We start from the raw sequence: 13,623 nt of genomic DNA on the forward strand, positions 1-13,623 counted from the left end.
TGCAGAGTTAGTCACTGGGTAACTACAGTTCCAGGTTAGAAAAAGTGGGCAGAGCCACCAACCATCAATCAGATATCACTCATTGACTTTCAGTGAGGAAATTTAAATTGCTGCCAGACAGACACTATTAAAACCAGGGTCCCAAAACTTTGCACAATGGTTTTTACTATATCAGTGCTGTCCAACTGGCGGCCCTCCACCTGTCTGGCTGCTTTGATGGCTTACTCTTGTGTAAGCTTTAAATGGTATCAGTACTGTGATTAACTGCCCCCCCCTGCATGGTTCTCACCTCAGATTCAGGCTGTAATCAGGCTGTATTGTTTAAATATGTAATCCCCTGTGTTGTTCACACCTTTTAATCTCTGCATTGTTCACCCCCTGCAGTGTTCACACCTCAGGCTCAGGCTGTAATCACCCCCATTGTTCCTGTGTTCACACCTCAGGAGCAGTAGAAACCCACAAATAATCCCTGCATACCACAAAAAGAACATATACTGAGGTGGTACTGCAATTAAAAGGTTTTTTAATATATAGTTATTGTGCAGACTGTAGGAGCAGTGCCAGCATTGTGTCACTGTAGGCTGCCTGTGTGTTCCATACAGGCAGCATAGGGCAAGCAGATTATGGCATACACAGGCAGGGTAGGGAAGGCAGAGTATGGCACACACAGGCAGAGTAGGGCAGGCAGAGTATGGCACACACAGACCAAGTTTGGCACAAACCAGCTAAGAATGGCACACACAGTGAAAGTATGGCACACGCAGGCAGGGTAGGGAAGGCAGAGTATGGCACACACACAGGCAGAGTAGGGCAAGCAGAGTATGGCACACACAGGCCAAGTTTGGCACAAACCAGCCAAGAATGGCACACACAGTGAAAGTATGGCACACACAGGCAGGGTAGGGAAGGCAGAGTATGGCACACACAGGCAGGGTATGGCAGGCAGAGAATGGCACACACAGGCCAAGTATGGCACAAACCAGCCAAGAATGGCATACACAGTGAAAGTATGGCACACAGGCAGGGTAGGGCAGGCAGAGTATGGCACACACAGGCAGGGTAGGGAAGGCAGAGTATGGCACACACAGGCAGGGTAGGGAAGGCAGAGTATGGCACACACAAAGGCAGGGTAGGGTAGGCAGAGTATAGCACACAGGCAGGGTAGGGCAGGCAGAGTATGGCACACAGGCAGGGTAGGGCAGGCAGAGTATGGCACACAGGCAGGGTAGGGCAGGCAGAGTATGGCAGGTTTTTGCTGTACTACAACCATTAATATGGTTATCATGTGATAACATGGGTGTGGTTTCAAGTGGGTGCGGTTTCAAAAAGGGGAGTGGTCAAAACTGGCTTCCATTATCGGCCCTCCACCACGTAGGTCGGAAAAATTCAGGCCCTCGGTACAACAGAAGTTGGACAGCACTGTACTATATAACTGCGGTCCAAGGTTAAAAAAGTGGGCCGAGCCAACAACAGATCAGATTTCATTCAGTGACTTCAAACCAACATGAAGTTTGTTCTCAAACTTCCCTTTCCAATTACAATATAATGTGCTGTTAGAACTGCACTGTTAGAACTGGTGTGTTTGCTTCAAACACACAAGTTCTATATCTATTATATAAACTGCACAGGCGAAGCTTGGCTCTGTAAAAATTATAACAACCAGCACCAGGTGTAATAAAAACAGAATGGCAAAACTATTTTAGTCACAGACAGGATACGAGCTGAGTATTTCTACATTTGCTGCACTCAATAGCACATTTGCAATATACAAAGCTCATTCTTAGTGTACTCGTTTAATTTAGAGGACTGTAAAACTAAGTATGGTGGTTAGTGGGAAAGTGAACCCAATAATTGAAAATTATTTAATGAAAAACTACATAATTATGTAACTTTGCAATATATGTTCATTAAAAATGAAAATACTTTAAGCTCTGTTATAATGGTAGTATTTTGACAGTAAAAAATCTGCACTGCAAAGCTTTTCATCAAATAATATACTTACCAAGCAGACTTTTTTCACAGTTCACTGAACAGCTTATAATAAGTAGATCTTTGTCAAATGAATAAAGCATCTGTGTTAAGTAAATGTTGAAGATTTTAAGATACATTATTAAAAGTACTATTGATTTTAGAATTATTACAAAATAGAACTGAAACAGGTATAGAATCAGTTATCTGGAAACCCGTTATCCAGAAAGCTCTGAATTACGGGAAGGCCATCTCTCACTAGTTTAATTATAATCAAATAATTTAATTTTTTTTTAAAAATCTTTTTCTCTGTAGTAAAAAAACAGAACCTTGTACTTGCTTCCAACTAAGATATAATTAAACCTTATAGGATGCAAAACATTGGATTTATTTAAGGTTTAAATGATTTCTTAGTAGATGCAAATAACGAAAAGATACTTTATCAGTAAAACCCTCCATAATTTGGATCTCCATACATTAGGTATATTAAAAAAAAACATTTAAACATTAAAGGGTTAACTTTTTGCCTTAATTTTTATTATTTGTAGCATTTTAGTTATTTCATTTTCAGTTCTGGAGCTCACCAGTTTGGATTTTTAGCAGTTATTTGGTTGTTAGGGTCCAAGTTACCTTAGCAACCAGAAAATGGTTTGGATGTAGAGACTGTTATATGAATAGGAGAGGGGCTGAAGTAAAAAAGTAACAATAACAATAAAACTGTAGCCTCACAGTGACCCCCATTTAAAAACTACAAAGAGTAGCAAATAGAGGGCATACAGAATTCAAAACCTTTAACAAATAAATAATGAAGACCAATTGAAAAGTTGCTTAGAATAGGTCATTCTATAACATACTAAAAGTTTGCTTAAAAGTGAACCACCCCTTTAACTAAACCCAGTAGGATTGTTTTGCCTCCACTAGGGATTTATTATATTTTATTTGGGATTAAGTACAAGGTACTGCTTTCTTATTAGAAAGGAAAAGGAAATTATTTTAAACATTCTAAATTATTTGATTAAAATGGAGTATATGGTAGATGGCCTTCCCGTAATTCGAAACTCTCCAAAGACTGCACTAAACAGTATACTACTTTGATCTCTTTTATGACAAAGCAAAATTGAGAGCAATAAATGTGTAACATTTTTTTAATTATGTCTTTATACATATACAACATTATCTCCGGACAAGGTGTTCACCCAGTAAATTAAATTAATACTCATTGTGAATATTACAGTAAAAACAAAAAAGGATGTTTAAGATAACATATAACAATGCAAGAGATTTTTCTGAAACGAATTGTGAAGCTTTACAGACTATGGAAGAGCAGATTACCCTTCCATGTTGTACCATGTTGTTTAGAAAAGTATAGACTGTTAAGTATACGATTGTGGGATCATGTTGCATCCAGGCCCTGATTTATGGAAAGGCCACAAAGGCCTGGGCCTAGGGCAGCACAAATTGGGGGGCAGCATGATGCCCCGCCGCACCAAAATATTAAAGTTTTTCTCGCATATGGAGCAATGGGGACCTCTCCCCCACTGCTTCGTTTGCGATTGTAAAGACCCTTGCATGTGCGATCGCAAGGGGGGGCTGGGGGCGACGGGCAGGGGGCCGGCCTCGGAGCGCCTGGCTTACAAATCCGGCCCTGGTTGTATCTATTTGCGAGTAGTCGTAATGGGTAATATATTTGTGTGGTCGATTGTTTTGTGGTCCTTTCTCTCCAAAGGTTGTCTATCAGATTATTATAACTGTATCTATTTCTTTAGTCTGTGAGTTGTATGTCTAGTGAAGTGTACTATTTGCAGGCTAAGAAAGATGTATAGGGATGTGGGTATTTTTGTTTTAGTTCTGTCTGGGAGAGTGGCACAAGGTTCCTTTTTATGATATCTTATATATATGTATTAATTTGTCTCGCCAAGTGCATAAGATTGGGTTGGATAGGCCTATAGGGAAAATCTTTTTCCCTAGCCAAGTTAAGCATGAAGAGTAACGTAGAGAAATACTGTGTTTCAGAGATTGCAAAGTCGTTATAAGTATTCAAGAACAGTGGATTTTCTTTTGTTGCCAAAGTAACATCTCAAAATAGGGAGGGAATAAGGAAATCTAGGCTAAAGCCTTCTGAGTGATATTGATCTAGATTTATAACAATGCCACCTCGTTGCATGTTTTAATATTTGGCAGATTGACGGCTCCTAGTGTTTTTGGTTGTTGTAATTGAAATCATGCAAATTCTGGGGTATTTATTCTGCCAAATAAAAATACGAAATATGTTGTTTAGGCAATTTAGATCTTTTGGTTTGATACAATATTTGTAAATTTACATTTGTATAGGATAAAGTATTTTCGGAAACAAAATCATTAGTGGATCCTTCCTAAAAAGGTCAGATTGATGTGTTTCCATTGTTGTGTATCATGTATGTTATCAATAAATGACCTAATGTTTAATTGGTATCTTTGTAAGGTTTTGGAACTTTTATACCTAAGTATTAACGTAATGTTTGGCTTTTTGAAATGGGAGATCTGCGGGCCCCTCAATTGATGAGGTGTTATGAAAGTGGAGTCTCTTGAGGTTAATTTGGCTGGCTACATGTCCGAATCTATGTATTGTGAATAGTAATGTTGAAGTTTCTGTTTGGGGTTTATGTATGAAAAGCAGTATATCCTCTGCAAAAACTATAACTTTCAACTGTGTGATTTACTTGGATTCTTGAGATAAAATGTCTTAGGAAAGGGTCTATGGCCAGGTTAAATAGCAAGACAGATAGCAGACAACCTTGTCATGTTCCTCTGCTAATCATAAACTTTTCTGTATTGGATTTTTCTACTGTGATAAATGTCCAGGGGGTAGAATATACGTTTTTAAATTAATTAAGCATTCGGATACAAAAATTTTGAAATTTTAGTCAGCGTATCTGTGCATGCGATATCCTATGAAAGGCTTTATTTTAGTAACATTGTAACATGCCAAGTTTTTTTCTATTCTAGGTAACAGTGAATGCTTGGACTGGCTGTTGGTGTTTAAGGAAGCCTACTTGATGTTTTGTGAGTATTTCAGTGAATATATTTTAGTAGTCTGTCCCCCATAACCTTAGTCAAAATTTTGAATCTTGGTTCAACATCAATATGGGTTTGTTTGAAGTCGGGTCTGATGGGTCTCTCCCTTCTTTGGGTAGTAGAATAATGAAAATAAAATATAATATAAGCTGCACCATACTAAAATAAGTTATTCTCTACTCTCCCCCACCCAGCATCTGTCTCTCTCCATTTTCTTGTCATGCATGTGTCAGGAGTCTAAAACATCTTCTAGGAAAAGTAGCTCCCTCTCCCAATAGATATATTGGCTCTAGCTCGCAAAATCTGACACCCAACTCCTGCACGAAGAGGGAAAGAAGACAGACAGATGCTGAGAGTGGGACAGTGAAAAGTAAGTTGTTATTTCAGAAATGGTACAGAATTTTTAATTCATTTCAGTTTTAATATAGCTTTCATTTTCGTGATGGTTCCCCTTTAAAGTGATATTGACACTTAATAACTACTCTTCAAAATATTAATGTACATAAAAAGTTACCTATAGGTCATGTTGATCATGTTTCGGTGATAAGTTTACTTTTGTAATAATTCCTAAACCTGCCTGTCAGTTATAGCTTCTAATGCTAAGGGACTCCTGCTGCACCAATATGGCAGGCCCCTTATAGAGAAACACAGGGGATGGGGTAATGTAAAAGCATTAGGCAAATATTTTTATGGCAAAATTATAAGCATGTAAAGTCAATGTTCAAAACTGTGGCGTAAAAGATTCTTTCTGAAGAAAACACACAACTTTTACCAGTGCATGTAAACAGTACATTAAAATGGAAAACTGTATCATACTTACTGTGATTTTCCTTTCCTGGCCATCCTCCATATAAGCACTATCCAGGATATCCCTGCACCCCATGCCTCATCAGAAGGCTTTCTTTAAAAAGCCACCCCGTCTTTGGCATCTTTGTTAGGAGCTTTAAGACTACCACTGTAGAAGGGATAGGAATGTACTCATATGGAGTACATCCAGAAAAGGAAAATCACAGTAAGTATGATACAATTTTCTCTTTTTCCTGGACGTCCTACATATTAGCACTATCAGTGACATAGTAAGCTAATGCCCAGTTTGGAGGAAACTAGGCTCTGAAAGACTTCTGGATAATACTGCAAGAACTTTGCTGAACTTCACAACAGTAACCTATTGACTGCCATGCTAACAACTCCAGGTGTGGAACCTAGTAATGTACCAGAGACTTCTTATACGATTAGTCGATCTCAAATCCAACCTAAAAAATAAGACAGAACGAACAGTAATACTAAGGGAAGGGAATCCTGCTAGGACCCAGACCTACACAAAGAAACACACTTACAAAATAAGTGTGACCCCAACCTGACCATATCACCTCACTATGATAACAGGTGGGCAGTGCTTGACACACCATGGGAACCAACTTCCAGAATTAAATAAAAACTATTTAGAGGTATACCAATTAAGAGCTTTAAAATTCACACCTCATAGGAGTGAATACGCCATAGATGGGGTGGGTCGCTTTTTAAAGCTTTGTGGAGGGTCCTTCTGATGGGTCATGGGGGGGATGATATGCCAAATAGTGCTGATATGGAGCAGTGTCAGACTGGCCCCCCAGGATACAAGGAAAACTCCCGGTGGGCCCAGATGTCAGTGGGCCCTCCTGCTCCTGACCATTTGGCCTGCTTCATGGTCTTTCCCTATTTCTGAATGAGAACAAAGAGGAGGAATAGATGGAATGATAGATGCTAGCATGTAAAAAAGAGACTAGGAGAATAAAGAGGTTGAGTGCAGAAAGGAGGAAAAATAGTTTGGAGAGTGGGCTCATGGTGTAACGTTTTCTGGTGGGCCCCTGGCGTCCCAGTCCAACTGATATGGAGGACATCCAAGGAAATTTTATTTGTATTTCTTGGCGTTACTTTTCCTTTCGTTATTCTCCATCTATAGCACTTCTATTTTTTCAGGGCCGGAACTAGGGAAAGGCAAAAGAGGCACCTGCCTAGGGTGCAACGATGGGGGACAGTAGGCAGGTACCTCTTCTGCCTACCTGTACACTGCACTCTCTTGCCCACCTGCTGCCTTACACTGTGCGCTCCCCCCACCCACAACCTTATCGTGCATGCGTGTATTTGTTTGCATGAGTGGGCACATGTGAGGGGTGGTGGTGGGAGGAGTCACAATGGCTGACCGGGTTGCCTTGGGAGCCCGGTCAGCTTGGCCCACCCCGGCCAATTTTAAACAACTTTTCAATATGAATTAATTCCAAATTTATAATGGTTACAATTTGTATATGTAATTGCTATTAAAAATAGGGATGCATCGAATCCTGGATTCGGTTTGGGATTCGAGCCGAATCCAAGGATTCATTTTCAGGCGAATCCACGGTCCCAGCCAAACCAAACTAATCATAATTAGCATAAATTAGCATATTCTAATTAGAATTTGGAAGGGTTAAATAGTAGGGGGAAAAAATTTCCATGCACGACAATTTTTAACCCTTCCCAAGGGATTGGTTCGGGATTCAACAGAATCTGTTGGGGGGGGGTTTTAGGACCCAAAAAAGTGGGTTCAATGCATCCCTAATTAAAAGCAGTGTTTTGAAATAATCTAACATAAACCAGTTGATTAACAGACCTGTCTTCCTGGAGGAGACTGGCTTTTGCTACATTATTTGAAAAAATCATAACCAGAAGTTAAGCAAATGATGCTTTCAATAGCAATGACATTAACTAATAACTTTTAAAGCAGACTAGAATATATTCAGGGATTTCAACTTTGGTGAAAATATATTTCTTACCTCATTTTGTCTTAAATCAGGATCATACAAACCAATGTTGGTAAGACCATCGCCTCCCTACAGATTACAGGAAAAATAAAAAAAAACTCATGATGACACTTAAAATTAAAAAAGAAGTTATTTTTCTAGGAAATTTTAAGCAAAACAGAAAACTGCAGCCTCTCTGTAAGCAGTGTGGGATCATGACACATTATAAGCATTTTCAATAATTCCTCAAAGGCTTTGTAGGAATTTCTGTAAAAATGTAGTTCAAACCAATCATCTGTGTTTCAAAATGGCAAATGTAGAAACAACGGTTGTCATCCAGGAAGTTACAATTTTGTTTAATCTTTTAAAGTTTTAATTGGACTATCAGGTCACAACATTGCTAGAGGGCTTTAGAGGATGCATGGAACTTATAGTTTTGCACAATTTAGTATTGTCAGCAAAAATAAAAACCGTATTTTCTATGCCCACCTCAAGGTCATTAATAAACAAGTTAAATGAGGTTCAATGTTGACAAGTGCAGGTGCAAGTTATGCACTTTGGCAGAAAGAATATTAACACGAGTTATACACAAAATGGTAGTACATTGGGGTATCCTCAATTGAGAAGAATCTGGGGATTTTTGAAGATACCAAGTTGTCTAATTCCTGGCAGTGTCATTCAGTGGCTACTAAAGTGCTGTCTTGCATAAAAAAGGGCATTGACTTAAGGTAAGGCCTCTCCTTGGGGGCCCCTGCTGGAGGAGGCACCTTGGGGTGGTAGCCCTGGTGGGCCCTGCGCCCCCTAGTCCAACCCTGGACCTTTCTGATAAAGCTTACTTAGTTTTTACCTTTCTTTCTCCTTTAAGAAGGATATTAATGAGCTGCAGAGAGTGCAGAGACATGCAACTAAACTAGGGATGGAAGGGTTAAAATTGTGAGGTTAGACTCTCAAGGTTGGGGTTTTTTCCCATAAAAATGATCAGCGCACCAGAGGCCATCCCTTTATATAAGGGGAATGGAGCTTTTATTTGTAAGCAGCGTAGGTAGTTTTTCACTGTGAGGGCAGTGAGGTTGTGGCATGCCCTTCCTAGTGATGTTGTGATGGGAAATTCTGTAAATGCCTTTAAAGGACATGTAAACCGCACAAACAAAAATGTAATCAGTGAACAACCTCTTTGAAATCTTTCAATACCTGCCACTGGTTGTCCAGAGGTTGATAGTAAGGCTGCAGCATCCCCTTAATCACATAGATTTCCTTGGTGCAAAAAAGGTTGGGGACCACTGCTGTAATCCAATTAATGCTGTTTGCAGATTTAAATGTAACTGATGATGTGTCAGACAAAAAAATGGCCACTGGGTGAAAGCTGCTATTTGTTTTAGGAATATCTGATTGTGCTGGTAAGGGCAGTGGTACATGCGGAGATTAGTCACTCCACGACAAATCTCCCCGCAATGCCATCCCACTGACTAGAAGTTTCCTCCAAAGACAACTTCGGGCGACTGCGGGACATTGCTGCGGCGCGTATGCCATCCCCCTGGTGATTTACATTCTATCCAGTGGGATGGCACTGCGGGGAGATTAGTCACCCGCGACAGTGTAAATTTGTCTTTGGGCGACTAATCTCCCCATGTACCGGTGCACTAAACGGAGGGGATATATGCAGTACACATGATTCCATTTGGGTGGGGGAGACTTGTCCAACTAATATACATTGTTGAAAAATGTAGGCTTTACATGCCCTTTAAGAAGGGCTTGGATGAGTTTTTGAACAAGCATAGTAGCCAAATGATATTGTGATACTACAATCTACAGTTAGTACTGATGTTGGTATATATGGTTTATGTATGTGAGTGTATAGACAGGTCATTATAGGTTTATGTATGTGAGTGTACAGATAGGTCAGTATAGGTTTGTGTGTGATGGGTTTACTTGGAAGGGTTGAAACTGATGGACTCTGGGCTTTTTCCAACCCTATGTAACTATGTAGATGCTAATGCATTAACGTGGTTTAATATAAAAATAGCAGAAGAAACCTCTTTAACATTAGTTTCTTACCTGGCTTCTAAGTGCCGTTTTGCTACTACAAACATAAATAATAATAATAAAATAGTTTGCCAAGTATACTTCACCTTCCAGGTAAAGAGAACTCTTCCATTTCGCTCAACATTCACAATACGGAGGGTCCTTGAGTTCCTCTTTGAAATTTCTAAAACATAATATTTTAGTAAAAATAATGAAAACCCTAGGAAGCAAATATTGTTTTGGCAAAAATCTAAATAAAATGTTGTAACAAAGCAAATCTAAAAAAACACAAAGCTCTCTTTAACAAATTTCAAGTTTCTATTAAAGTCAACTTCAAGTATGTTATAGAGTAGCCAATTCCTGGCAAGTATTTGCCTTTTTCTTCTGACACTTTCCAGTCACTGGGTCTGACATTGGGTCACTGACCCCAGCAGCCAAAAACTTTTGCTTTGTGAGGTTACAATTGTAATGTTATTACTTATAGAAAAATATCAGTCTCTCAATGAAGCCACTGCCTGGTTGCTAAGGTAATTTGAACATTAACAACCAGATAACTGCTTAAACATCAAACTCAAGAGATGCTAAATAATTACATGATACCAAATGTTAATTTTAAGGTGAACAACCCATTTAATTTTAAGTGCTCCTGAGTTTAGGTCCCATTAAATATTCATTCAAGAGGTGACCAGTTGGGGGCCCTTGCAGAAAATTATGTAATACAGTATGTGGAAACATTTACAGTTTATTGAATTTGATTCAACATGATTCTGATTACCCCATGGGCCACGATCACATAGCTTTATCAATGAAAACAGTTTTAGACTGATATTGATCCAAATACTGTTCTTAATAAAACACACATTAGCTTAGGAAGGCATGGGATGTACCCAGTAATTTAGACAAATGCAAAAACATGCCCTAAAACTGCACAAATAAGTCTTGCTGGATAGAAATACTCTTAGGTTGTATAAACAAAAATAAATGTATTGACAACATATTCCAAAAGCATATGAATTTGTTAGCAGAGGCACAGAAGTCTACAGCACACCAAAACTAAGAAGCTATTAATGGCTGTTTCATCTCCCAGAAATAACATCTCCAAAAGCTATTTTCTTTTTACACAATGAATGGGAAGCAGTGGTGACAGTTTGGGAGAATTTTAGATGCTGAAAAACACAGCAGCCAAAACTCCAGAGAATCAGGCTGTGTGTCATTGATCCTATTTAGAGTAGTGCTACTTATGCTGAGTTAAAGGGGTTGTTCGCCTTTGAGTTAACTTTTAGTATGATGTAGATATTGATATTCTGATATAATTTACAGTTGGTCTTCATTTTTTATTATTGTTAGTTTTTTTTAGTTATTTCATTTCCAGTTTAGGAGCTCTCCAATTTGGAGTTCCGGCAGCTATTTGGTTGCTAAGGCAAAGTTACCTTAGCAACTAGGGAGAGATTTGGATGAGAGCCTTATATATGAATAGGAGAGGGTCTAAATAGAATATAAAGTTACAAAAAGTAACAATAACAATAAAATTATAGCCTCTCAGAGCAATAGTTTTTGGCTGCCGGGGTCAGTAACCCCAATTTAAAAACTGCAAATGATTAAAACACTATAACAAATAACTAATGAAGACCAATTGAAAAGTGGCTTAGAACTGGCCATTCTGTAACATAATAAAAGTTAACTTAAAGGTGAACCCCCCCCTTTAAATCAGGGTACTTAAAATCTGGGCTCTACTGTAGAATGTATTTTATGGAGCGAGGAAGGACATGATAACGCCATAAACTAACAATATATTTCAGCACAAATAGTACATGTTAAATTATTCTTTTGCAAGTATGCATTTGGAGAAATGTTTGGCTTTTGAAAAGTGTTAACCCATATATTAAAATTATAGTACTGGGAAGATTCCCTAAAGTGGCAATTTTAAAAACCTCTTTTATTTAATAGCTTTTGCTCAACTAGCCTGAAGCCCATCTCAAAATAAAACAATACACAAAATGCACTAAAATAAAATGACCTTTATTCTCTGTCTAAAATAAAAATGTTTTTTTCCAACAGCATGGTTAAGGCAATCCAGAAGAAAGGAACTGGAAATATTTATGGCATATCAAAAGGACACGATGCCTTCCAAGTAAACTTGAGATGGTAAAAATCTAAAAGCTGTTAAGAATACATTGCAGCAGTATGAGACATGCCAGTCTTACTCATTTTCATTAGCACATGTTTGCTAGTGTTTACCATTTGATTATGTTAAGTTTTGTCAATGAACCTTCTTTGTGCGGATATGTTTTTTGTTAAAGGAGACATATGGATAAATAGAAAAAAAACCTAATTGAGTAGGCAATTATGAATAATATATGGTGCTGGTTTTACTTTGGCCTAAAAATTAATCTAACCTGTAAAAATGCACCCCCCCCCCCCCCATATGAAATGTTTCCTTTAAATAACATTCCAGAGGTTTGCAGGTAAGTGGTTCTCTAATGAGCAATATATTTTTATTTACCCCTATTAAGTACCCCTTTTTCAACAATGTATCAGTATACAGTTCATCTCTAACAAAGACTCCATTTTCCATAATGCCCTTCATACTTGTCATCCTCCTTCTTTACCAGTCTATCAATCACAGGACATACAGTAGGAATATTTCTGTCAGGCCTTTCTAATTTCAACAATTGGCTTATACAACAACATTGTAACAAGATCAAGAATAAATGAAGGTTGTCAGACTGTAATAAGTGCTACTGCAGCTTTCTAACCACTCAAGTTCTGGTGCAGAGGTCTGCTTACTATATGCCATTAGAAAAAGCCTGTACAATAGGGTGCATTTCATAACTAACAGGCAACAATGCATTAGCAGCGCACTATTTTTCTAAGGGGTCAAATATACGCCCAAAACAGTGCAGATGCATTTTGGTTTCTCCTAAGACTTTTAAAACCTGACTGTTAAGAGACCTCCACCCTAAACCTATTTTTGTGTTGTGAAGGAAATGAAATTCCAAGCTACCCGGCAGTGAAAGAGCAGTGACTGTTCTTAATTACACAAACTCGAGTGTTTGCTAGGATATTACCAGAGGCTTCCCGGGCCAGGATCCACGGCATGACATCTCTCTGCAGAGAAAAACTTGCACAGAAATCCAGGACCATCTCGACGCCTCCTTCCAACTTGCACTGTCTCCCAGAGCAGAGAATCCACAGTGTCCACACCTGTAGCCAACTAACTACCCCGTCATATGCCTCCCCACCCCTGCAGGTACAGCCACCGCTGCGGCACCTCACTGTACTGTTATCTCGCTAAGGAGGATCACTGCCCCCGGCTAGCGCCGCGCAATCCCCTATTCTCTATAACTCCTCACGGGAACATGGCCAGAGCACCATACAGCCACATCGCTTCTACTAGTTTTAAACATGCATTCCCCCACAAAAAAGAAATATCACATGCGGAAATGCCACCTGTAGAGAAAAACAGCATATGACTCAAGGGGCTCAAATTAACCAAGCCTATACAACGAAAATGCTACGACTGCCTAATAGCCTATGAAGAGAAGACGCAAACATTTCTATAGACTGTAAAAGACAATTAAAGATTCTACACTAAGCCCCCCTACAGAACGCTAATTCTTACAACGCTTCCCTATACGGACACACGCCCCACATGCAACAAGAAGCCAATCACAAGATGAAATAGTTTAACAGCTTTACTCATTGGTTGAGAAAAATGCCATTCTGAAGTTAGCTCAAGAAGTCCATAAAATTTTGCATAACATTATAGTGAGAGTTGAGGAAGGGATAGTACAGTGTGTTTGTTCTGCTGAAATAGAAT

The 13,623-nt window shown here is 38.9% G+C and overlaps 1 protein-coding gene across 4 annotated transcripts in view; it reads right to left on the bottom strand.

The window, feature by feature from the left end:
• The window catches only part of gsap (gamma-secretase activating protein), a 73,320-nt gene extending 59,877 nt beyond the window's left edge, over positions 1-13,443 (bottom strand). For all 4 annotated transcript variants that reach the window (XM_031899025.1, XM_012960013.3, XM_004913025.4 and 1 more), the window contains exons 1-4: positions 12,872-13,443; positions 9,911-9,987; positions 7,815-7,871; positions 2,003-2,072 (exon numbers count right to left, since the gene is read on the bottom strand). In XM_031899025.1, coding sequence (XP_031754885.1) covers positions 2,003-2,072; positions 7,815-7,871; positions 9,911-9,987; positions 12,872-12,947 — 280 coding nt within the window. In that variant the 5' untranslated portion in view covers positions 12,948-13,443. The remainder of the gene's footprint in view (positions 1-2,002; positions 2,073-7,814; positions 7,872-9,910; positions 9,988-12,871) is intronic.
• Positions 13,444-13,623: the final 180 nt, after the last annotated feature.

The sequence above is a fragment of the Xenopus tropicalis genome, chromosome 3 (assembly GCF_000004195.4).
Source record: "Xenopus tropicalis strain Nigerian chromosome 3, UCB_Xtro_10.0, whole genome shotgun sequence".
NCBI lineage: Eukaryota > Metazoa > Chordata > Amphibia > Anura > Pipidae > Xenopus > Xenopus tropicalis.